This window comes from Crinia signifera, chromosome 4 (genome assembly GCF_055691185.1).
Source record: "Crinia signifera chromosome 4, ASM5569118v1, whole genome shotgun sequence".
NCBI lineage: Eukaryota > Metazoa > Chordata > Amphibia > Anura > Myobatrachidae > Crinia > Crinia signifera.
Window position 1 is genome coordinate 183154771 of NC_139220.1, and position 27142 is coordinate 183181912.

Below are 27142 nucleotides of genomic sequence, written 5' to 3' on the forward strand. Positions count from 1 at the left end.
GGGGAGAATATACAAACTCCACACAGTTAGGGACATGTGGGATTCGAACCCATGAGTTCAGCGCTGTGAGGCAGTAATGCTAACCATTACACCATTTGTACTGCCCCAAATCAACCAAAGGGGCCCAACTCCTAAGAGCTTTTAATATTGGAGTTCGGTAAATATGTGTGGCAATTTGCAGCACTTATTAGGCTATTAGTTACTGCAACCTACATTTTCTGCATCATTATATGAAAAACTACCTTCATAAATAAGCCCCCTAAGTTACATATGTTTTTATGTAAGTTGGAAGATAACCACTGTACATTCCCTATAGATGAGAAACCTTTTTTTTTAAATTTGCAAATAAAAATAGAAAATGACAACGCCACATGACAGAATTGGTTGATGCAGTAGTTTTGCTTATAACTTGTTATAACCGTGACATCAGAATGTGTGAATTACTCAGTCTACCGTGTGGATCTTTGTATGGTCTCTATATGTGACAAATATACTTAAATCACTTGTGAATACACTCTCTTTTGCAATTAGTTGACAGTAAAGTACTCAGGGTGTATAAATGTATAATGCAAAATAAACACAAAGAAAATCATTACTCCTGATCCATATATGACAATTCATTGTTATCCCTAAAATCATTCAATATTATGGCAAGATTATCAAGCTTTTGAGTGAAGTATAGTGACAGAGTTTCCCAAACCACCCAATCAGCTTTGAACTGTCATTTCATCGATTGTGAATCAAAGCTGATTGGTTACTTTAGGCATCTTCTTGATAAACCTATCCTTATCTCTGAATTCAAACAAGACCAAACTCCTTGGCGTGATCATCAGCAACAGTTTACATTCATCAATAACCTACATTTTAATGAAGTGCTTTCAGGAGTCTAATACATCAAACAAATGTGCAAAGAGAAACATAAAATATATCACATCACACAAAGCAAAAACATGAACAGTGATGGAAAGCACATAAAAACAAACTTGAGGCAAAGTGACTATTGTGGCACACTGCAGGGAAGTTTTAAAGGCAAGCACCATAGTGCAAATTTTCACAGCCCTGACTACATATACAGTAAACAGAAGTTTGGTCACAGATTAAGTGCATGACCACCCTCTGCAAAACATGTAACTCCATTGTGTGAGGGTTCCCCACCACATTGAGGACCACTTACTAATGGATACTTATTGGATAACTATGTGCAGCTAAACTGTTGAGAATGGGTACAGGTGGACAGTACAGCTGGTGCAGCGTCTGCCTGGCTGTCAGCACATATGTTGGCAGCATTTCTCTAGTCACTTTGCCTTCAGAGCACCGTGCGTTATTTATTTTGCTGCAATACGTGCTCATTGTTTGAGTCTCAGAACTGCTTACATTTATGGCCAGGCACCAATCGCTAGCAGGGCCAAAACCCTCAATAGAAATACATTTCTGTATTCATGTTTCTAACATTCCAGGATAACTAACAAGCAAGAAAGATGTACTGGAACACTAATACTAGATGTTAGACTCTACAGTGTGAGCATCCACAGCACAGACCATGTCATCTATTCATGTCATACTTTTAGCCATGAATAGTGTCCCCAGAATGATGCATTTACTTACTATAAGATGAGCCGGCAATAGATTTGCCTTCTTTCTCCCTAATAGTAATAACTGTCCATGAAGAACAAACATGCTGTCATTTTAAGATCCAAAAATCTCTCTGAATTGAACAGCCATATACTGTATGTATTTGCAGGCTCACTAACATACAGTATATATTATAGGGTTATTGTTACCTGTTACATACTTCTCGTTGGAATAACTGGGATTATCGTAGGAAAAATGGGGTACATGGGAGCTCGCTAAGGTAGAACAAGTGAGGTTTGGCCAGTCTGATATATGACGTTCAGGTAATGCTTTGACTTTCACCTTGGAATGTGGTATACATTCATTTCATGAAAGACAAAAGCCGGATTTAGTCTCAGCCCTATATTTACAGGTTAGAAGAGCCGCAGTTTATTGTACAGCTTTGTTTCCTGATGACAGAGAGAATTATCATCCATTTATTTATAGCCTACCTATTTTGTTCAAATGGGTATTTTTAATCGGTCTGCTTCTAAGTTATAACTGCACCAAAAGTCCCTTTCTAAGCATATAACTCCTCTGTTCTGTGATAAATGCATAACAGTTCTTTGATGTTGGTGGTTACTGTATGTGCTTACTTGTCACATTTTATTACCCAGAAATCTTCACTTTCTTTACTGTACTCAATGGAAATAATGTGCTTTCTGGATTAGAGGAAGCCCTTATCTTCCACGTATAATTTTATGACCTGCATCCAGTAAAATGAAAGTGCTAGGATTAACTTGAAGAATCAGGAAAGCTTGATGATTTTGGGTTTAGTTAGAAGACCTGAAAAACAAAATCAATGCTGCAACTGCCCTGATTCAAGTCTACTGAGACTCATTTGATGCAGTGCTTGGCCATTGGCTAAAAGCCCATGTTTTCCCCCAGATTCCTTAATAAACATTTGTGGACATCTCCTACATAACTGACACTGGGATAATCACCCTGAGATTTAGCAAAATATTTCTTTGCCATTGCATAAAACACTACACTACACTCTCTTCAAAGAACATGTACATGTATTGTGTCAGTGGATTCTGTATATAGTGGCGAGGTAATGAGAACCATTGCTGTCATCATTACGATGTGCTGCAATTTTAGGTCTCTCTTGTAGTTACGATGTGCTTTCCTGTTTGTGGTCATCGTGCTCTAATTGTTTAGGTAAAACACTGGATTTGTATTCTTGTAGTCTTTTACCTGTAATTGTATTTGACCATTGTGTATGGAAACAAAACAGACACAACACGTGGTACAGTACACTCCACTCGCATCTAGCAGTGATGAGAGAAAACATTCAGTGGTATCCGTAATTGTGTGCTTTGTCCATCAGTCCTTCATGTAGCTTGTAAGACAAAATGGGTAATAGAGGTGCATTTATTCTTACATGTACTTCTAAAAACAAAAACGCTGAAATAACTGACGTTTTCACATTCTGTTCTCCTAAATCCCACCAGTGTTGTTAATATCACTCATATACCTATGCAGCACAGCAGTCATTTTATCTGATACACAATCTTCTTTATAGTACATCCTGCCCACGACAAGAGTAAATGCACCTGTATTGCTCACCTTCCATTTCTCATAAACCACATGTGGAGCAGGCTGTCAACAGCCGTTCTGTTGTGTCGTGGAGGAGGAGAATGTCGCTGTATTACTTATATTCCATATGTTTTGTAGTTTGTTCAACAAAATAGCAATTTCCGTCAAGTCCAGGTTTGGAAAGTCACAGAAGATATCAATGTTATGTATTATTGTGGTTTTTCAGTTGCCGACCCGTCATTTCCCTTGTGTTTGGTACCTGATTGTGGGTCTCCTGTGTCTGTGGCTTTCCTTGTAGATTTTGGGCTGACGCCACCTTTTCTAGCACTTTGTGGACTTGACAAATGTTTCTTTTGTATCTGGGGGCTTGACTGAGCAGACCCAGTTTTCCTTACCATCTGAGGACTCCTTGAGCCCTTTGGCTTGGGTGGAGGTAGAAGGCTATCAGTAGCTTTAATAGATTTTAGGCCAAGCATTTCACAATAATTATTGCACTGGTGAACTGATGGAAATTCCTCAAGGACTTCTGGATAGCAGCTCTCTTTTAGTCCTTGATATCTATAATGCACACAAGAATACACACATTCATCATCGTAAGAAACTCAATGCAAACAATATATACCTTGTTTTTTGACGTATAGAACCTACAATTGTTCTGTTGTTAAGGATTATTGCATAGGATAAAGGGGGCATTTTTACAGTAGATCCTTGCTGTACTTAGAAGGCTATGGCTTAGGTTTGAATTATATACACAGGGCTGGTGCTATGGTGTTGGGCACCCCCCTACAAAATATAAATGTACAGATGTAGCCTGTCTCATCTTTACAGGGGCTGGAAAAATTATCGTCAGTCTCAGCCAACTCCCGCCAGGGGGCGCTCGCCCGGTGGCAACGGAGCTCCCTGCTGATGTCTGCCGCCTCCCCTGCCGATGGTCCCCCTCACCGCCCCACCGCCGAGAGACTGGGACATGCGTGCACGTGAGACGCATGCGTGTCCCAGTTCAATTGCGTCCCTGTCCACCGGCACTCGCCAGAGGGGATGTTCTGGTAGGCGCTGAGCAAAGATGACAGCGGCTCCATCTGTATGCCCTCCCACCCACACATTATAAAGAAACAATGTCGGGTGTGGTCTCACAAGGAAGGGGAGTGGCCATGCAATAGTACCCCAATTAAAATAAAGCAACACTGTAACAAAATCTTACTCACATAACACTGGATTCCCCTGATTCGCATTAGTCTGTATAGTAGTGTCCCTTATTCATGTTACAACAATACCCACAGTAGTTCCCCTTATACAACAATGTCCACAGTAGTTGTGCCTCTCACACACACATACATACATACATACAGGGTCACATAAACACATACCCAAACACATATACATAAATATAAGGACACTCAAAAACACACACATGTTTTAGCCTCTGCCTCCTTGATGGGTCAGAGGAGCAATCCAGGCTCAGCACATGCTTCTCTGACCCTAATGTCTCATTACCATAGAGCAGCAGCAGTAAGGAGAACCTCAGGAGGCATGTGCTGCTGCTCTGTGTAGTGCTGTCCATCACTGAGGGCAGAAGAGACCTGGCCCAACTGCCCTACAGTTTAACAGGTGCAGCAAGCGGGAGAGCACCTATCCAGCCTGTCATCTCCCTGTATTGCTGTCTATGGCAATTAGGTGTTCTCACACCTGCTTTTTCTTCACTGTGTGGGTGCTTTGAGTGGAGTGAATCCCTTGCAATTTAGTGATGTTGCTGGCACATCTCAAAGAGGGACCCATCAAGCATGGCAGCTTTGGCCTGCACCCAAGATTGTGGGTGGGAGGCGGCGACATATAGTCGCGCCCATGGGAATGCCTAGCATTTCATGGGCGTTCCCATGAAACCGCTGGGTGTTCCCATGGAAATCATCCCGTACACGTGGGTGCTGGGGGTGGGCGGATGTCAGCTGCTCACCCACTTCCTCCTGAATGTGCACGCATATCTAAGTGACCCGAGAGTCACTTTAGCTATGCATGTACTCACCATATCATTCGATGGTCGGCACTATCAAAAGATGTGGGAGTTTCCCCCTGGCCTGCGAATCAACCAGAATAACCCCCATAGAGTAATGCCCACAGTAGTAGCACCCCTTACACATACATACATACATTCATACATACCGACAAGGTTCACATATACACATACAGAAATATAGGAACTATAACACTCTATCCCCATCACTCCTGTTCAAGGTCTCCGAATGCCTCACGGCCATCTCAGCCTGGATGACCCAACGCTTCCTGAAACTAAACATAGCTAAAACTGAGCTTCTAATCTTCCATCCCCCGAACATCCCCTCTTCTCCTACTATCTCCATCAGCATTGGTGAAACCGAGATCACCTCCACCAACCAAACGTGCTGCGTCGGTGTCATCATTGGCTCCCCCCTCTCTTTCACCCCCCACATTCATGCTCTCTCACAGTCTTGCTGCTTTCACCTCCGCAACATTTCGTCCATCAGACCATTCCTCTCCACTGATGCGACCAAAATTCTCATTCACTCTCTTGTCATCTCCCACCTTGACTACTGCAACATCCTTCTCTCCGGGCTACCTCTCGCCCACCTTGCCCCTCTCCAATCCATTCTTAATGCCGCTGCTAGGCTCATCTTCCTCTCTCGCCGCTCTACCTCCGCCTCCCCCCTCTGTCTATCTCTTCACTGGCTCCCCATTCCTTTCCGAGTTCTCTTTAAACTCCTCACCACCACCTACAAGGCTCTCTCCTCCTCCACTTCTCCTTACCTCTCTTTACTGATCTCTATCCACACTCCCTCCCGTCCTCTTCGCTCCACTGCCGACCGCCGCCTGACCTCTCACCTAATCACCTCCTCCCACTCCCCTGTCCAAGACTTCTCTCGCGCTGCCCCCCCTGCACTGGAACAACATCCCTCCACCCATCAGGCTTTCTGATTCCCTTACCTCCTTCAAGCGCTTCCTCAAAACCCACTTCTTCCGACTAGCCTATCCCTCCTCCTCCTAACCTCTTTCGCTCCTCCTATCCTGCCTCCCCTACACCTCCATCTGTTCCCATCTGTTCCTACTTATCCTATTGTCTTTCGTTCGTCCGCCCACCTCCTTTTAGTCTGTTAACTCTTATGAATAGGGCCCTCCTTCCTCACGTACTCACCCTACCTCTTTACCTCACCAGCGCTCCTGCCCTGTTCTTCCCTTCCTCTACTTGATCTTCAGTCTCCTCGACAATTTCGACACCTACTTCAGAACTGATGCTGTTAGTTCTACCAGCTATACCCCTATTTATGCTGTATGTTATCAACACACCCTGTACGTTACCTTGTAATTTGTTTTTTGTTTTCTATGTACGGCGATACTTTGTGGCGCCTTATAAATAAACAAACTACTACTACTACTACTACTCTATTTATTGTTATTTCTATCTATCTATCTCCCATTTTAGTAAATTTTGGCTAAAGAGTCCCGAGTCAGGTTTTGGTGGAAGATGTGACCACTACCACTGTAAACGGCCTGGTAAAAATCCCAATCTTTATAAAAAATGACCCTAAAGGGTGTCCTTTACATAACCATGTGTTCACCCAAGAATGCCCTAGCTGGTCATTACTTCATATATTATATACTGAGAAAAATACACAAACATAAGTGAAAACCGTGTATTTAAAGAAAGCCATCATTCAGACTTCATGGTAAACCCAGGTAGACGGTTTAGTAACCTTGCAAAAGCATTTTGTACTAGAGGAATTGGGGTGGGCACAAATTTAAAGTGTTGCGATATGAAAATGAGCCTACCCAGTATTGTGTACTATAAATTTGCATCCTTTAAACCTGAAATGATTAAAAATGATAGTCATATAAAATTAGAGAATACTCAGTCCTTACATACACATGCTGTTGCGTTGTTGATTCAAAATTGTTGTTCTAAAAGCTTCATTTGTAAGTGTAGCAATATAGGACAACACTCTTTGTAAAGGAACATTTGGATTTGACTTACCCCTTGGATTTTGTGGCAATTGCTATATTGGTTAATTTCCATCCAACACCTACAAAACATAACAAAGTATTTTAGGCCTGTAAAAGAGTAAGGGGAGATATCCAATTGTAGGGGTTATTTAGACTTGATCACAACAGGGTGATTTAGTAGAGCAAAGTGATAGCTGCCACCCATACAGAATGAAAATCCGCCCTGAGCAAGTCTGTGAATGTGGCTTACGAAAATCCCCCCGATCGGTGTCTAGCTGCAAATCCATTCACAACTCACTCACAATCAATTAATTTTTCAAGTTTGTGCGTAATGCAGAACCAAATCTGCCTGTGCGATACAAACAGGCTGATCGAGGCCGGAGCTGATGTCACATACCCTCCCTGAAAATGCTTGGGAACATTTTTGACATTTCTGACACTCCCAGAAAACCGCTGGGTGTCTTGCGTCTGCCTTGTGAAATTGCAGGGATGCTATCAGGTCTGAATAACCCCCTATATGCTGTAAATTACCACATGGTAAACACTGGCTTTTTAGCCAGATAATACTATCGGGCAATCCAATTATTGCACATTTTTTACCGGGTGATAAATTATGATATTGAGCAATAACGTATGGGATCCGAGATAAGTTGCAGGACCCATGTGTTATCAGTCAAAAATAGGTCTCCTGAGGCTGCTTAGCGGGGATTCTGCTTTGCATGCCTGAGCAGTATCACAGTAAAGTGCTGGCTTACGTGGTCTAATTGGATATCCCCAGGTAATTGGATACCATCCTAATTCATTTATCTGACTAGACACTACATCCATGAAGAATTGCAGTATAACAAAGACCTGTTTGAGTGTTTCCCAATCTCACCTTCTATAGTAGTGACCAGGAAATTGCCATTAGTCCACTGGTACACCCAGTGCTGAAAGGTGCAGCATTTCTGTTCTATTTCTGTCCCATCCTTCATGTGTAACTTTCCTGCTAGATCTCTCATACAGTATTTCTCAAATCTTCCTTCCAGGTATTCTTCTATAGTAGCATAGGGTATGTTGTTGGCAGGCCGATAAATCAAGTTCAGAGGCAAAATCCTACAGAAGACATAGAAAATAACCATGTTACATCACAGATGTAAATCAATAAATCTTTAGAATATAAGCAAGTACTGTCTTATGTACATGTTCATTACATAGAGACCATTTCCCCAAAAATGGAGTTTATATACAATGGAGATATGTATCAAATCTTGTTGACAGATATGCACATCTAAGCAAGTCAAAGTGGAAGTTTGAGGAAACGAAGGGTAAGGCAGAAGTAGGAGGGACCATGGTTGAGGAGATAGGTGGTGGGAGGATTGCAAGAGTATTCATGGTGGCAAAGTGATGTTGAGAAATGAAGGTTTGAGTGTAGAAGAGGAAATTGAGAGAGCAAGAGGAGAACAGTAAGTGGAGAGCGTGCATATGAAATTTAGGAAGACAGATGATACGCAGGATGTTTACCATGCCTTTCCTCAGTGCAGGATCATTGTTGGAGGTAGTGGATTAATCTGGAGTGCCAGGTTTCGGATGTGGACATCCATGATTGAGAGTAATCACTTGGCTAAGAGAGTCCAGAATGGAATTTAAGGTAGCATTATTAAGGGAAGTAATCTGGTCAGGGCAGGAGAGATTGTGGAGGGCAAATAGATTGCACAGAGTGAGGGTATTCTTGTAAGAAGAGGTGAAGTAATGAGGGAGATGAGATGATAATCTGAGATATGAGGTTGGTCAAATCATAGATGCAACAAAAAAAAAATGTGGTTGTGCGCTAGTTTACACTCTTAAAAAATGAACAATTTATTCTATTAATGACTCATCAATTTCTCTTAAAATATGGATCAATAAGACCCTCCACACTTATTAGATCTATTATATTGAAAGAACTCAAATCTGAGCAGCAGTCAAGCTGTGGGTACTCTACCTCAGCAAATGTAGTAAAAAGGAAATAGGGGGGAGGACTGCGCTGAGACTTGGGTCCCTCTATATGACAGATACACCTGTCGCAGAGTTTGAAGCAAGGTTCTAGTTTAGGACCATAATTTTAACAAGTCTAGTGTGCATATATGGTCCTAAACTAGAACCTTGCTTCAAACTCTGCGACAGGTGTATCTGTCATATAGAGGGACCCAAGCCTCAGCGCAGTCCTCCCCCCTATTTCCTTTTTAAATCATAGATGCCACAAGAGTGGGAAAATAGAAAGCTAAGAATGTGATCAGTGAAGTGAAAGGTCCATTGAGTAAGGTCAATGGAGAAAAAGAAGGATAAAAGTCTGTTTATATCATGGTAGTAGCCAATATACTTTACAATGTAGTAATATGAAATGTATTTATTCCCAATAAGAAATCTTGTGAGAGATAGAGGTTTTTTGGTACTTAAGTATTAGCAGGGCATTAGCATTACGTAGTTTGCGTAGTGGTGTATTTAGAATACCAATACACCACTATGCTGGCTACATAAACTACATAATTTATGTAACTGGAGCTGTGCTAATACACAATGGTTCACATCCCCACTATCCACGTCATACCCCCAGTATCCACTTGGGCATGGAGTTAATTTTATAAAGTGTGGCAAGCCCGAAGCGTGGCGAGCACAGCGATCCCCGCGAGGGGACGCGGATCCGCGTCCCCTCGCGGGGCTCGCCACGCTTCAGGCTCGGTGGCTTATAAAATTAACTCCACGCCCACTTGGACACTGGGGGTATGACGTGGATAGTGGGGATATGATTGTGTTAGTGTGTGAAATGTGTGTGATAGTGTGTGTTATGTGTGTAGTGCAGTGGTTTATACTTACCTTCAACGATGTCCCCGGCGCCAGCATTCCCCTCCTCCGGCACTCGCCTCATGTCCCCGGTGCCAGCGTTCCTCCGTGTCCCCGGCGCCAGCAATGTACGCAATTAGCGTAGTGCCGCTGGGGGAACCATGTGATGCTCCCCCAGCGGCAGTACGCTGAATTACGTACATTACTACAGCTGCCGGGGAGTGTCATGGAGGAGGAACGCTGGCGCCAGGGACACGGAGGAGGAACGCTGGCGCTGGGGACATGGAGGAGGGACGCTGGCGCCGGGGACACGAGGCGAGTGCCGGAGGAGGGGAATGCTGGTGCTGGGGACATCACTGCACTACACACATAGCACACATATTAGCAGGGTGCCTGGCAAGTCTACGCTGATAACGTTGTCAGCGTAGCCGGGCGCACTGCTAATACATAAGTACCGTTTTTTTTTTTTATTAAATATTGTCAGAAATATATTAATTTTTTTATATATTTTATTAAAGACCTGTACAATACAAAGTATTAGTATATCAAATGGAGAAGGTCTACATAATGAACAAATAAATACAATAGACATGGTTAATAAATGTAGAACAAAGTCAATACAGAAATATATTCTTAAGACTGAAGGTATCAAATTCTCTGGGTCACTAGCTATTATACCCTTCATCTGCTGATAATGGGAAGATGTTAAATAGTTATCCAGTCTATGCCTGCCATAATGTAAGTGAAGCATTGTTCAATTAAGGAAGAACTTATGTCAAGACTCATACACTATATAGATAACAGATCTAACACACTAAACTTACTCTGGGAACTGTCCAAAGGCAGGTACCCCTCTGCATTCAGCTGCAAATATCTTGCAGTATTCTCTGGTGGTGTTCTGAATTTTACAATCCTAGAGAACAAAGATAAACAATTGGAGCTAACATTGAGTTTAATTTGCACTTAGCATCCACTTTGTATTACAGGTAGTGTCCCATTGGTTTAACTGTAATTATGTAAAAAATATAAATAAAAAATAACCCATAAAAGTATATAATGAGTAATGTATGTTATTGGTGTAGATTTAAAAAAAGAAAGAAAGTATATAATGAGTATAAAAACCACAAATAGGGTCTACTGTTCAATACAAATAATGGGAGGTGGGGTGGCAAGTTCCTCCTTATGTGTTTCACTACACCAGGTAGCTTTATCAAAGGCAGATCTGCTCCTGGCAACACCTGCAGACTTCAGTATTCTCCCTCCGGATGACCATTTTGTGATCCACCTAAATATCTATGGCTCCATAGGAATGGACTCTCCAGGAACTTCTTTACAATCCACGGTTGGTGGAGATTATGAAATTGTGATTTTTACACCATTTTTATGCTTCAGTACTTAAAGCTGGCTTTTTAACTTTTATTCTCATTACTACTTAATAAATGTGTTTGTAATAGATCAACCAGTCTGTAAAATGTTTTAGCGCTGCTTAATTTTCCTTTTTTTCCCCATGTTTTGATATACAGGACTGACCATCCTGTTGCAAAGCAGCAGCTGAGCAGGACCACCCCTACCAAGCTCCCCTGGTCCTATCTCATCAGTGAGATTGGTCCTTCTTTTTTGAATCAGCCATCACAACCTTTTCTGGTAGTTAATTCCAGATCCTAACTGCCCTAACTGTAAAGAACCCATTTCTTTGTTGCGTGTGAAATCTCCTTTCCTCCAGCTTTATACCCCTTTCGCACCAGCCTAAATTCGCGGGTTGGCCCCGGGAACAACCCCCGACATATGTCGACATGGACACTGTATAAGTGTACCGCGTCCACTCGCTATGCTTTTGGGTGCAATGCCTCGCTGTGCTCGGAACACTATTCTAGTCTCACTTTGGGGCAGATGTTTTATAGCGGCGCATAGTACCCCGCTATAATAATTCCAGCTTCGCCTCATTAATGAGGCAAAGCAGGAAGGGATGTCTACAAGATGCATTAACATCTTGTCTGCCAAAGCGGGGGAGCGCAAATTCCTCCTTCCAGCGATGTCCCCTTGAGGAGACAGCTATCTCCTTTCCCCCGGCCGGGTGGACTGGGCATGCGCAGGATCTTGCTACTCATGCGAGATCTTCAGCAGGGAGGCTGCAGGAGGGTTTGGGTACTAGGGGATGGGTTAGGCAGCGCAGGGGGGTAGAGTTAGACTGCAGAGAGGGAGGGTTAGGGAAAGGCACTAACAAGGTGGGGTTAGGCAATCTGGGTTAGGTTTAGACACTAAGGGGGAGGGTTAGGCCATAATGGAGAATATTAGGGTACTTATGGGGCACCAGTTCGGATCCTCAATATAGGGATACCACTGCCTGTCTTCTGACCACCGGCATCCCATCCACCAGTCACGCACACGTATTCATAATATATTATGCACTCAGAAGTGTAGTTTTTTTGTTATTCAACAAGATGTACAGATAACCATGGCTTAAGTATTGCTGCCTAGAAAAGATACATGTCTGCACCTAACTTCTTTTGTTAGGGGTAGGGATTCCACCTTTCCAGACAAGCAACAGCTCCACCACAGAAGCAAGGACAGATTACATCATTGTAAATGTTCTAACTGAAATCTAATGCTCATTTATTCCTTAAAAAACAGCAAAGTACTGTAAGTGCTTGTAGATAGTTACGTGTCACTTACCTGAATCGTGATATCATAATTTTTTTCCACTAAGGTGCTTTCATTCTTGGTCCCAAAAGTGATGAGGTTTCGGATTTTGATAATACAGGTTTTTCCTGACTCGAACATTGGTTCCAACCCATAAATCACCTTTACTCGGCAAGACTTTCTCAGAAACCCCATTCCAACGTGTGGTTCTTCCATAACTATCCTTCCAAAATACTTGTCTCCCCAGTAGCCAGAGTCCGCTAATCCTTTTGCAAATACCATTGGCGTCATCTCTATTTCTTCTCCAACTAAAATGGCAGCAGAAAAAAGTTATGGACACTAAAGATGAGAACAGCTTAGAAACTATCATTTTAGGAATTGTTCCTCAGTGTCACTGTAACATTATTTTTAGTTCAAGGCAGTAGCTTATATATAATGGGTGTAGTGGGTGTTCATTGCAAATGGGCCCCTGGGTCCAGAGGGGCCCCCACTGTATGTCCTTTATGTATTTATTCAATGCTTACCTCTCCAGAGTCCCACGGGAGTGACACCGACTTTAACCACTAGGTGGTATGCAGATCTCCAGGAAAATTACATGGCAGACATTTCCTGGCATTTTTCACATGCTTAGTAGGGAAAATGGTTATCGCACCATTTTCCCAGAGATGTGCATACCACCAAATTTCCAGCATTACTGTCATTGCCACTGCCTGCTAAAGTGAAGGGGGCCTGGCTGGCTTTATACACCTCTGGAACAAGGAGATCATAAAAAGAATAATTCATTATGAACTACACTAGAAGAATTTTAGTAACGTCTTCTGGGGTTTAATGAGTGACTAACTGCGGATAATTAAACTTAGAGGCGTAGCATCTGCCCAGTTATGTTATTACATCAGCAGTCTTTTAAAACACTTAAAGCTTGGTTAAATTAATTATATTCAAAATATATTTATAAGGATATTATAAGACAAAGGGGGCCATTTATCATGCAATATTTGTAGCTAATGGGCCCTTTCAGGGTTATCCGCAAGTACCGCCGGCATGTACTGTATGTAGAAGGGATCCTTCTGCAATCACTTCCGGCAGCTGCATCACCTATAGGTTTCTATGGCGGATGCTATTCCGGCCGATGTGCCAATATCCAGAATGTGAATCATTACGGATATCGGGTCCCGTAGCTACCGCCATCTCAGAATGGCAGAAGCCAAAGGCGTAACTACAATAGGTGCAAGGGGTGCAGCTGCTATGGGGCCCAGAGCTTAAGGGGGCCCATCTTTATGGTCTAAGTCAGTGGTTCCCAAACTGTGTGCCGTGGCTCCCTGGGGTGCCATGGGACACTTGCAGGGGTGCCACGGGTTGGTGGTCCTGGACCAATTTAAATATTTATGGTCAATTATTTATGGACAAAACCAGTGCTGGTGGCTGCCAATCATAGAATATGTGTACACACAGAAGAAAATAGTCCCCTTTACTACATAAATTAACCTAAGGATCACATATAAACACAATCTACTTCATTGTGTAATTTCTTTTTTTGGCCTAGGGGTGCCATGAAAAACTTCTGATACTCTAGTGTGCCGTGATTCAAAAAAGTTTGGGAACCCCTGGTCTAAGTAATATGTTTTACATACATTTATCACCATCACTTGCTAAATAGGGGACCCTTACAAACTTTTGCTATGGGGCCCACGAATATCTAGGTACGCCTCTGGCAGAAGCCCATTGTAGCCTATGGGCTACACACTGCATTGCCCGGCAGTGCACTCAGTGACAGACCTCCTGGCACCCGGATGAGCGGATCGCAGGGACAGGCTCTTTATAGAGCGCCTGTCACTGCGTGTGGTAAGTTCCATTATTATTTACAGGCAAGGACATACAAGGTAATATATGTGACTTAATTATTATACTGTAGGTTCTGTATTATTTCTTACTCTCCTCAAGCTCCCTTCACCACATACATATGGCACCAGTACTCACTGTGTACAGGGAATGACACTAGATTTCATATCTATTCTCTATTTCAGCATCTGTTGTATAGTATATTACAAACTATTATGTATTTGTATCCCAATAAAGGTTCCAGGACAATTGGACATTCTTCATTCAGACCCAATAGCCCAAGTACAGTACCTTCAGCTTCCTCTTTGGTGATAAATCCAGATAAAACTAAAAAGTAAACAAAATATTACATTAAGGTTAATCTTTCATATTATTAAAACACTGCAATTATTATCAAATATAAAATGAAATTGGAATAAGCTTTTCAAATTACTTTTAAAAAAGGATTCAAGAAAATGACCTCATGTGGAAATAATATATAATAATTGTAATTTCCAAAAGTGCAAGCATTGCTGTCCAGCAGAGTATGTCATCTTGTGACATAATATGCCTACATTTCATGCATCCATTGTCACTGAGAATACATTAGTGTACCAAAAAGGCAGCCAGTTGTAATGGATAAAGCTGAGTGTTACTTAGGAAATGCCCTCACATGTTCAGTATTACATTCAGATGCAAGAACCATGTTTTGTGTTGTAAAACCAAGACATGAACTAATGGGTAGTGTCGACATGGGCGGAATAAGCTATTTCTTGCTTTACAGTACAGTATATGCAGATTTGTGTTGCAGGATAAGATATCTTAAATGTCTATAACAGATGACGTTTGTTTATTTTGGGTGGAGTTCACAACCCAGATTTAGGCTAATGGTTCCCGAACTTGGTCCTGAAGGACACTCAACAGTTCATGTGTTCTAGGTCACCCAGCAAGAGCATTGTGTATCACTGTCACATTTTAGAAATCCTGTGACCTAGTAAACATGAACTGTTAGGGGTCCTTGAGGATCAAGTTTGGGAATAACTGATTTAGGCCAACTATCCCTGCCCTCCGACTACAAACTGTTGTAGTGACTACCATATTAGATTCTTGTGGAGGGCTGTGAGGAATGATCGATGGCAAGACTGCATGTGATGCGTCAGCAGAATACAGTAAGGAAGTGAGTGGAGTACAGCAAGAAACCATAGCCAGAGATTTGGAGGAAGATGCCTGGTCCACCAACAGAACATATTAGTGAAGTGCCTGTTAAATATATGTATTACTGCTTTCACAATGCAAACTCGGGTCCGACCCTTGTCACACCTTTTCACACTGAACCCAGGTAGCCAATTATACACAGGACAACCCTGGCTTAACTCTTCTCTTCTTCCACTGAGCATACTGCTTGTCACTGCCTTGGACATACCTCCCAACTGTCCCGCTTACCGCGGGAACGTCCCGATATTCGGGGACGTTCCCGCGTCCCGCCCGGGGCCGCCATTGTCCCGCGGTGGGGGGGACAGTTGGGAGCCCCCCCAGCCTGCCAAGAATAGACGCTGTGCGCATGCGCACAGCATCTATTCAGCGCCGACGAGCGGCGAAAATGGGGGCGTGGCCGGAGTTCCCGGCATCCCGCGAGGCCACGCCCCTTTTCATGAGGCCGCGCCCCCTTTTCGGGAACTACAAAAGTTGGGAGGTATGCCTTGGAGTAGAGGCATCTTCCATGTGTAGAGTGATGCAGGAGGTCAGAGTATACGACTATGATGCCCTGGTAGATGCTGTGTACATATGTTACTAAAATATATGCCTCATAGTACACAAATCTATACAGTACATTGAAAGCGTCACCAATACAGTGCACATGATTGTAAATTGGTGAATTAAATTTGAATAAGCCTTTCTAATGCCCTAATTAAGGTGCGTTAACAAAATATATCACAGATGATATTATACAAATGGGCATATTTATGTTGACATCACAATAATTTCCATAGCATTTTATCATTGTATGATTTTTATATACCAGATGATAACTAAATTTACTGCAAATGTTGAGGTTATTTACTTGTTATTCACATTTATGAACACACAGTCAGCAGTGCCACAAATAGAAACATGACAAGTTGAATTGAACATGGTTTGCCTGGGAGACAGACAGCGTCTATTGCTGGCATAGTCATCCAGCATTTGTGCATCTGACTGACATAAAAGGACTCAGTCAGACACACCATTTATAATATAAACTGCATGCTGCATCCAAAAATCATTCACCATCAGCTCTGGTAGTCTGTGTGTGCAGCTGACATGTGACATGATCTTAGTTTTGATCATGTCCAGAAGGACTGCATGTATATCTGCACAGCACATGACATGATGTGCCCAGCATCCACATGCACCTTGATATCATACCCTTACAGGGCTATTATCAGGGAAGGTCAGACAGTACTTCAGTCCCTTTCCTGGACTGAGAAGGGACCCAGGCGGCAGCAGTGTGGATTGGGCAGGTCAGCCATGTAGGGTCAGTATTGTATTTTGAATTTAGCGATGCAGTGAGCCAATCGGAGCTTGCATACCGCCAATCAATCACAAGTTGCTGCTCTGTCTCTCCATGGCTTTTTGCTGGTACCCAACTGTGCAACCTGCCCTGATCCACACTGATCACATTGTAATAATAACTGTAACCTGGACAAACACCGCACACTAGTTGAGGCTTTCTGGACTTGGTTACCCACTGCACAAAACCAACAGGATAAAACCTCCAGCGGCATCCATGATTTATAAATTGATTCCAGCACTTCCTCACAAGGGACCCACGCCTGGTTCAGTGCAGGTTATATATTCATCTATGAGGCCTAAACCCCTCAAGTTGCAATTGGTCCTTGAAATGTGATTTTATTATTCACTTTTTGTGCCATTAAATTGTCATACTATTGATTCACTTGGTATAGTAATTTTATTCAGCGCTGCTTAATGTCCATGTATCAACCTCCCATGATGTTTTGCAGTAATATTGAGGTATTTCTTTTAACCACTTGAGTGGTATGGCCAGAAATTTTCCGGGCTCAGCTGCGCTGCAGCAGCGGGCTGTTCCAGAAAATTTCCGGGCATACCACTAAAATAAAGGGGTGCGCCAGTGGTGTCCAGGTGTGCACCACTGGCACATCACCTGTCCGGGCAAACCCCCCTCCCCCACCAGTGGCCACTCTCCTCCCCTCCCATCAATCCCGCTGACCTTAATTTCTTTATGACACTACTAGAAACCATCTTAACAAAAAATTACTTATTTTTCAATGGTTATTATTACCTCCAAACGGCCGGGGTAGCGATGGGGTCTTGTGTGGCCCCGTCGTACTCTAATGCTTTTATGATCATGATTGAAAATGATACCTTTTCTCAGATCCAGATATTGCCAAAAAAATCTTTGCTTACTTTAGATTCATCGATGATTTCCTCATCTTTTGGGGGGGCACTAAGGAGGAATTTTCCCACATCATGGAATGTCACAATTCCACCATGAGCCCGGTCAAATACACATATACAATTAGTGACCAATTGGCCAATTTCTTGGATGTGACTTTGACATTGAGTGACAAGAAGATCACAACCACACTATATCATAAGCCCACGGATAGGAACAATATCCTATTATCCTCTAGTGCCCATCCAACTAGTTTAAAAAATGCTTTGCCCTATAGCCAATTCCTACGTGTGCTACGTATCAACAGTGATCGCAATGAAGCCCTTAAAGAACTAGAGGTAATGGCCAATAAATTCTTGGAGAGAGGTTACGATAAAAAAACAGTGCAAAGTATGAAGACTAAGGCATTAGCCATTCCTGAAAGCAAACTAAAAGATTCAACACAAGTCCGAGGCAAAGGGACTAAGGAAGCCCTGGTTTGGACCAATACATATAACCACCAGACACCCAACCTGATTAAAAAAGCAAAAAACTTTGGCCTATCATACAATCAGATTCAGATCTATTTTTATCTAATAAAAAAATAATGCTGGCATACCGCAGGAACAAAAACCTTAAAAACTACCTGGTACATAACGACATCACTGAAATGGTTAAAAATCCTACCAATACATTCCTGGGTAGACCAAGGGCAGGCTGCTTCCGATAAAAAGCTCAACCTAGGTTGAAGAATTGAGCGCTATTACCCAAGCTGTTTTCTCAGAAGCGGCTGTTTGAATAAGGGGAAGGTCAAACCCTTAAATGTGCAAAGAAAAAAGGTTGGTTGAGCAGCGCTGACAGTGAAGGACACTTAATAATTAAGAATAACAGTTTATTACACAATTAAAAATAAATATCCTCGGGCTGGGAATTGTTTCCTGAGTGAGAGCTGTGAGCTGGAATTAGCTTCCGGCTGCTGGGGCTGCTAGTGTGGGGGAGAGTGAGAGCAGACTAGCAGCCAGCCAGCAGTGACAGCAGGGGAAGGGAGCTGGTATCCTCCTGGACTGGCCAGTAGACGCTGGTGTTGGATTGTCTGGTCCCAGTGGGGCTGTGGATTGAGGCAGGATTTGCAGTGGGGACTCTGGGATTCTAATCATGTCGTAGAAGAAATCCAATAAATTGCAATCTGAACACAGCCAACACAAACGACCATAAGCAGGGGCGGATTTAGGGATGAGGGCGCCCCTAGGCACAACAATAATGTTTACTAAGTAGGACAGTTTATAGGGGCAGTATCTGCATGTCCTATCCATTTACACTCTATTTAAGATGGAATATAGTAAAGTACAGTGGATATTTTGCAGTTATTGGTACATTTTGGGCTGACAGTACTATCACAGGCATCCAAGTGCCGCCCCCAAACATGTGCCGCCCCTAGGCCGGTGCCTCACGTGCCTAATGGGAAATTCGGCTCTGACCATAAGTAGGTCTGGTTTGGTTTGGACCCTGAGTGCCATTTTGGACCATCTCCTGCTAATCCATCTGATCACCTTGATAACAACTATTCCTGTTTTGGAAGCCACAGACCATCATTGGGACTACTCTTCGCAACACTGGTTGAGGTTTAAGATTGGTCCTGTCTTATCGACATCCTTCAGGACCAATCCCTCCAACGATATCCCAGAAAATCTATCTTTGGACTGTATTCCTTCGGGACTCATTTCCACGGATCAGTGCAGGTTATATTCTTTGGTCCCCCTCACTACTTGGTCCCACCAACACTTGCCCCACTGCCCTAATTATCATGTGGATATGCTTTTATTGATATATTTATTTTTAATTGTGTAATAAACTGTTATTCTTAATTATTAAGTGTCCTTCACTGTCCTTCACTGTCAGCGCTGCTCAAACAACCTTTTTTCTAGGCTGCTTCCGATGCCCCAATTGTACCACCTGTGGATTCCTACAAACTGGATCCACTTTCAACCATTCATTTACCGGGAAAAAAATTGATATACATTATCGTTTAATATGTACATTGAGGTTTGTGATATACCTTATTTCCTGTCCTTGCTCCCTGTACTATGTGGGGAGAACAGAAACCACATTTAAAGAAAGAATGGCAAACCATAGGTCAGCAATTAAAGCTGCCATCTCCAAGGGAACGAGTGAACAGCCGGTGGCAAGACACTTTGCGAAAGCTAAGCATAGTGTCACTGCCATCCGGTACATGATCATAGACCAGATACCCCCACTAAAACGGGGAGGGAACAGACAGGTTAAACTATTACAGCTAGAAGCCCGCAGGATAGATAGATTGGGCACACTAGCACCCCGGGGAATGAACGAATCCCTGGGTCTTTATGCTTTTTGCTAAACGCTCTGACCAGGTTGAGGTGATAGAAACGGCCAGCCAGATGACAGCGAGATATATATATGTTTTAATAATCATGTCCTAGATCAGCTTGATACTGTCTATAAACACCACCGCTAATATGGTCTCAGTAACAAGAATAGATGACGGTGAACCATCACAAATATTATGAATAGACATAAGAGTCCATTAACCTACCATCAGATCACTAACTAGGGACCTACCTTCTTTTAACATATGTTGTGTATATATTATCTATTATAACAAGAGAAATACCCTTTCAATGCGCTAATTGATATCTGTCGGGGCAGCAACTCTATTAGTCCCCCCTGTTAGTGGGGGAAATGGGAGAAATGGAAGAAAGAGAAACAGAGTGCGCCCCTATCGTAAATTCCACCACCAGAATATAACCAATAACCATGAATCAATGGAAATTCCAGTAAGATATTCACAATTAGCGATTTAATACAACATTTATTAAAAACATGTAGTTTTCATCTGTGTGTAGTATGATTCATACAAAACATGGAAATACACCCAACGCGTTTCGTCGATACGACTTCCTCAGGGGCAAAATTTCCGTATGTTGGTGGGTAGTGAGAATATTCACTCCCGGTATGTGAACCTTCTAAAAAAGGCGGATCCTTTGAGGATCTTTAATATATAGTGCACAGCTGCATCAAGTTCCAACTGTCTTTGAATATGGATCTTGGAAAATGCAGATATCCTTCTAAAAGTCGGATCCTTTGAGGATCTTAGTATTTAATGCACAGCTGTATCAAGTTCCGTCTGTAATCGTATATGGGTCCTAGATAATGTAGAGTGAGGACTCCTCTAGGTAGGGGCACAGCAAGCCAACAATGAACCAACTTCATGTAATGTATTTTGTCATTATACATAGTCAAAAGAAAAAAGTTTGGTACCGTGTTAGCCAGTTGATAAGAAAATAAAATAAAATAAAACTTGTCATTATACATATACATATGTAATGTATTTTGTCATTATACATATTCTAGTGCTTTAATGTAGATACTAAGATGCTGTGAATTTGATTTAATTTGTCACAGTTATACTTACAGTACAGTATATATATAAGCTTTCAAAAAATATTCAACCCTCTAAACAGTCAACAGTCAAAAAGTCAATTTTAATGGATACAATTTTCTCTAATTCATATAAGTTTGGTTGTACTATTAAAGAAAGCTGTGAAAAATGGAGAGAGGTTCTCAAAATAAACTCACCTTCTGAGCTCAGAAGGCAATCTGTTGAATCGGACCCATAGTCATTCTGGATGGTGCTCTGATAAACACCACAGTCTTTCACTGAAGCCTGCACAATTGCAAGAGCCGCCTGTCCTTCATCTCCAGAGCTAAATATAGAAAAAAAAATGATAGCTATAACTTTTATTTGGCACCTTTCTACCATGGGACCTAACGTATGGAAATACAAAAAAGAGAGAGTGAGAATTTCCTCCACTAGCGCTCTTTAATTTCAACAAAACGTTCCTTAATCAAAGTGAACGATCCTCTTCTCCGTACTAAATGATATCACAGCATTAGACCATACGTTCCTCTTACTAGTACAACTTTACTCTTCACTCCTGTACTGAGTACAAATTGGATCCCTCCTGATTCTGTAGGCATACCCCATTAGTTTGGATGGAATATATATATATGGTGCAATACTACTTTTTATTCACACAACAAAATTACAAACACATGGGAATCACAAGAGAGAAGATTGGCTAATTACCCGGCTGGAAGGAGAACATGACCTAAACCTGTTCTCATGAGCGCTTAGCACACCGACCAAGGAAGGCCCACAGGTAAGAAGTCCAAAGTCCAATCAAGGTCCCATAAAGACACCAAAGTTTCTAACGCGTTTTCAACCACGAACTGAGGTCTCTATCAAGGAATATAGCCCTGGTGTTCCACAAAGGGGTTTTATACCCCTATTGACCAATCCATGCTCCATAGGTTTGACTGACGTTTGTATGGAAATATATACTTTCATTATGGAACTCACCACAGTGATAGACTGAATTGGCTACTCTATCCTATTTATCATTGAAATGCTTCATGGAGAAGTGACCAATTATGTGCAACTAGTGCCCATCAAACTAACAACTGGGCTGCAGTGTATCAGTCCCTCATCCAAAACCTGAAACGGAGCCACTCAATCTCAAATCTCAATTTCATCTATGCTCTTCATCCCTTAAACACACACTGCTCTAACATCAAGCCCTGTGCCATACCTCTCCCTTCCAAGTCCTCTGCCCAAGGAGCTGTATCTCTTTATGTAGCAAACAGCTCAGAGCTGATACATTGTTAAGGCAACCAGACCATACAGTTTATAAGGCAGTTGCTATATTTTACACATTGAAAGAAATCAATTCAACCTGTCTTATTTATATAATGCTTCAGACTGGACAGACTGAGAGGGTTATGCTGGGTACACGCCAAAACGATTTGGATTGGATGCAAATCGTATGCAAATCGGGCAATCCGATTTGCATATTATTTGCATACGATCAGATCCCAATCCAATCCCATCTGTATTCAGATGAATGGATCTTAAACAGATCCGACCTGCAGCAGGCAGGATCGGAATCGGATCCAATTCGGATCCAACCAAACAATTTTGATCCAATCTGCATCCAATCGGTCTGAATTGGATCCAGATTGATGGGATTGTGCCCGAATTGTTTTGGTGTGTACCCAGCATTATTCAGACTTGATCACAGCCCTGCAATTTCACAAGGCAGCTGATTATCGATGAACTGTGCATGAGTACGGCTCGAAGTGCACATGCTTGGGGCCATTCAGCGAACAACTACAATTTCTGATCGCAACCTGCCTGGAAAATGCTATACATAATCTGAATGGCTGCTATGGACAACAATCACCTCTTTTCATTATTAGAGGCTTTAGTAAATTCACATTTTTTGATTTCATACAACGGGATTAATGATGGGAGTAATGAAGCTCTGTCAGTGAGAGCAGGGCATGATGCTGGTAATATCGCCGTATTCTCAAAAGGACTTTTTAAGTGTGAAACTACCACATAGGTGGATGCTGAGCTGTATGCAAGGATCTTGTTAGCACAGGGCATGCTCCTGATCAATGCATCTATGTGCATAGCCTGTTACACCAACACTGGCTGCCTGAGAGTAACAGTGTAGTGACCTGGAAGATTAATGAGGGTGTGATAATGCAGTTGTGGGCTATGCGAGTTGATTATATGGAAAAATATATATATATATATATATATATATATGAAATGTAAGACTGTATGCTTTAGAATGTAAGCTCTCAAGAGCAGGGCCCTCTTCCCTAATATGCTTTTCCTTCTCTTACTTAAAAAATCTTTGACGGCACCAAATCCTGCGATTTTCTGCCACGCTGATACTTGTTTCAGTGTCGTCTGCTGATGCAGCTATGGTTATGTACCCTGTACTTGTCCTCTGTTTTATTCAACTGTAAGTCACTATTTTGCTTATCCGTTTATGTACGCTGTGATTGGGCGCTGTGGATCCCTTGGGGTGTCATATAATTAAAGGATAATAATAATAATAGTAATATGCATGTTTTTAGGTAATTGTCTAGAAATATGGTCAGGGTTCACAAAAGGGCATACTGATAAAGCTGACGGCTATAACATACTGTATGGATGGTGCCCATTTTTATCAATACATGACTTACGGTTATTGCTGCATCAGACCCATAGTTGTGAAATAGCCCTAAAACAGTGGTTCCTAAACTTTTTGAGTCACAGAACCCTAGCGTATCAGAATTTTTTTAATGGCACCACTAGGTTAAAATAATTTATTGATAAATTCATTTAACAATATTAAATTAAGTAAATGGTGCCTTTACTGTCATCCTTAGGTTTGTTTATGTGGTGGTGTAAATTTGTTCTTCTGATTGTACACATGTTTTATGATTGGCAGCCACTAGTCATTTTTTGTTTTGCTTATCTCTTTAACCCTAAATAATATGAATTGGTCATGGACTACCAACCCGAGGCACCCATGGACGAGCCTCACAGTTGGAAACCACTGCCCTAAAGTATAACTTAACCAAAGTGTACTGCATTATTGTCATTGTATATGCTAATGTTCAGCACATTCATGGCCTGATTCTGGTTCACTCACAAAAGCAGATTCCTACTCTAATGGACAAAACAATGCCCACTACAGGTGGGGCAGATGTAACATGTGCAGAGAGAGTTAGATTTGGGTGTGGTGTGTACTTCAAACTGATATCTATATTGCAGTGTAAAAATAAAGCAGCCAGTATTTACCCTGCACAGAAACAAAATAACTCACCCAAATGTAACTCTCTCTGCACATGTTACATCAGCCCCACCTGCAGTGCACGTGGTTTTGTCCATTAGAGAGAGAATTTACTTTTGCAAGTGAACCAGAATCAGGCCCTCAGTGTTTACTGCCAAAAACACAAACTACTTGCAGACTATAAGTATTACCATCTTTTTACTTTTGCCACTTGAACTTCATCTTTGTACCAGGTTATGACTGAGTCAGCTAAAATATTGAAGAACTGGCACCAGAGTTTTAAATTCCCAGATGCATCAGAAAATTGTTCTGCCCGTATCTTCCGGATAACCTGTGGAGCTTAAAGAAAAACAAAAGAGGTATTATTATTATTATTATTATTATTACTATTTATGACTTTTATATTCTGCAGCACTTTACAACTGGAGAAAAAACAAGTAAGGTGTTAATGGACATAGTAATAAGTAAGCTGATCCTGTTCGCCAGTTTGTAATCTAAATCTTTTGTTACATAAGTTACACATAAGGCCTAATTCAGCCCCAATCAGACAGGGCCGAATTCAGTCGGGGTCTTCACTTTTGTATGTGCAAATATGTGCATGTCCAGCCCCCTGTGCGAATGCACTGGCAGGGGAGGGAAGAGGGTGGCAGCAGAGGAACACTTAGCACATACACATACACTTCGCATATACATCCCCTCACATGCTAGCAAGGAGATTTGGGCAGCACGGGGGGCAGGTATTCGGTTGGGCAGCACGGGGGGTGGGGGGCAGGTATTCGGTCGGTGGGGCGGCTGACCGAACAGGTCTGAATCGGCCGATACTGCATATTAGTCCAACCAGAATGTGATTAAAAAAAAGTTCTCAGTGGGACTACATATTCCCATCACACAACAATGTTAGTTGGGGATGAGAGGGTTTATTGACTCTTGGGAAAGATGAAGCAAGCCATGGAGTGATATAAAGCGAAGTGCATGCCTAAAGCAACCAATGAGATTATAGTCAGAGAAAGGACAGTTAGAAGCTGATTGGTTGCTTTGGGCAACTTTAACTCCCCCACTATATTTCTCTCCAAGGCTTGATACATCACCCCTTATAAAAGGAGAATACATTTTTGAATAAACTACACAAAGCGTGGTATTCAGCCTAGGACGGCTAACAAAGACTGTTCTGATACTTGGTAAGGTAGACTAAGTACAGTATGTGTTGTCAGGTAATGCTTGAAAGCTTGGTGGCTATGGTGATGTGTACTAGGGAGGGGATTCCACAGCGGGTGCAGGTAAAGTCCTTGGGTATGGATGAAAGGCATAGATCTCGTATAGAGCAACTTGTACAGTACGTGTTAAATAAAGACAGTTGCATCAGGGGACAGGACACTGCATAATGATTAGGGTGGCATTGACCTAGGGTAAGGTGCCTTTGCATGGAGTAAAATAAAACTCATTCTCATTGGTGCTTGCGGCTATATGCCTTTTAGATTAAACTGTGTATTTAAAATAATATCTTGCCAGGGAACAGCGTTCCCAATTGGGGTAGTAACATCAAGCTATATAGAAATAAATATATTTTATTTATATTATACTGCATATGCGTTGCCTCCTGTTTCTGATATTAATATCTCCAGTGTACCAGAGTCTTATCTTTATTTATAGTTGACAGATACAGGAAATTACATTATCCCTATGACCCAAGGTCCTGTATTATGGTGAACGTGCTTTCATTTGTTATGTACCTCAGAGATTAAATCTCTTTGATTAAAAGTTAAGTTTTAGACATTTATACACACAATTTAATAGGTAAATGCCCAAACAAAGAGAGTACTTTTCCTTTGTGCTATATCTTGTACCACTATGGTATTACGTTACCTGTAGTGGAATAATTGTGTCACAAATGGGCTAACCTACCTATATACTTTGATTAAGAGGCTAATGTACTAGTGCTCAGGGCCTCAGGCTCTTTCATTTACCTCTTTCCCTTGGTTGATATTGTAGTCTTGTGTACAACAGAGATAGAGAGGTCAGTTAGCCTTTTTTTGACTACAGGGAATATTATTAGCTCAGGTGTTGAAAGATTGAGTTTGAGCTGCAGGAGTTATGCAAGGTGAAATGTCAGCAAGACATTCAGTATTGGGGACCAGCACAGATAGAGAGAAATAAGGAGAGGATACTGTACATGTCTACATCTATGCAGAGAGCTTACACTTTATAGGCACTAGTAGTTACAGAGAAGTGTTTAGATGGAAATGAGCTGGGGCTAGGGGGACCACGGCTTTGGTTCTAGTATTGATAAATGAAGGGGAGTTACGTAAGTTCAGAAACACATGATCACTGTACTATGATAGCAGGCACTGGGACTGGCGCATGCACAGTACAAACCTCTGTACTGCGCATGCGGCCAGCTTCTATGGGCTGCTTCAGCAACAGCCCATGGAAGAGAAATCACAGTCCAGGCTCCTGTATAATACAGATGACAGGCACCGGCGCGTTCATATTATCAATGTAGGTACTGCGCGTGTGCAATCCTCAGATTTTATGGACTGCTGAGCAGCAATGGGACTGCCTTGGTGACTGGCAGATTGAACATCCAATAGGAAGTTACTGTCAGTCACAGTGAAGCAAGAAAATACAAATACCTATAAAATAAGCATATTTTTTTATACAAATAGACCTATTTTTTACATATTTTTGTTAGTTAATTTCCCCC

General features: G+C 42.0%; 1 protein-coding gene across 1 annotated transcript in view; it reads right to left on the minus strand.

Moving 5' to 3' along the window:
• Nucleotides 1-1588: 1588 nt before the first annotated feature.
• The window catches only part of ALPK3 (alpha kinase 3), a 94620-nt gene continuing 69066 nt past the window's right edge, over nt 1589-27142 (minus strand). The window contains exons 8-15 of the mRNA XM_083183130.1: nt 24633-24780; nt 21389-21516; nt 14692-14727; nt 12595-12869; nt 10746-10834; nt 7997-8214; nt 7151-7199; nt 1589-3708 (exon numbers count right to left, since the gene is read on the minus strand). Coding sequence (XP_083039256.1) covers nt 3360-3708; nt 7151-7199; nt 7997-8214; nt 10746-10834; nt 12595-12869; nt 14692-14727; nt 21389-21516; nt 24633-24780 — 1292 coding nt within the window. The 3' untranslated portion in view covers nt 1589-3359. The remainder of the gene's footprint in view (nt 3709-7150; nt 7200-7996; nt 8215-10745; nt 10835-12594; nt 12870-14691; nt 14728-21388; nt 21517-24632; nt 24781-27142) is intronic.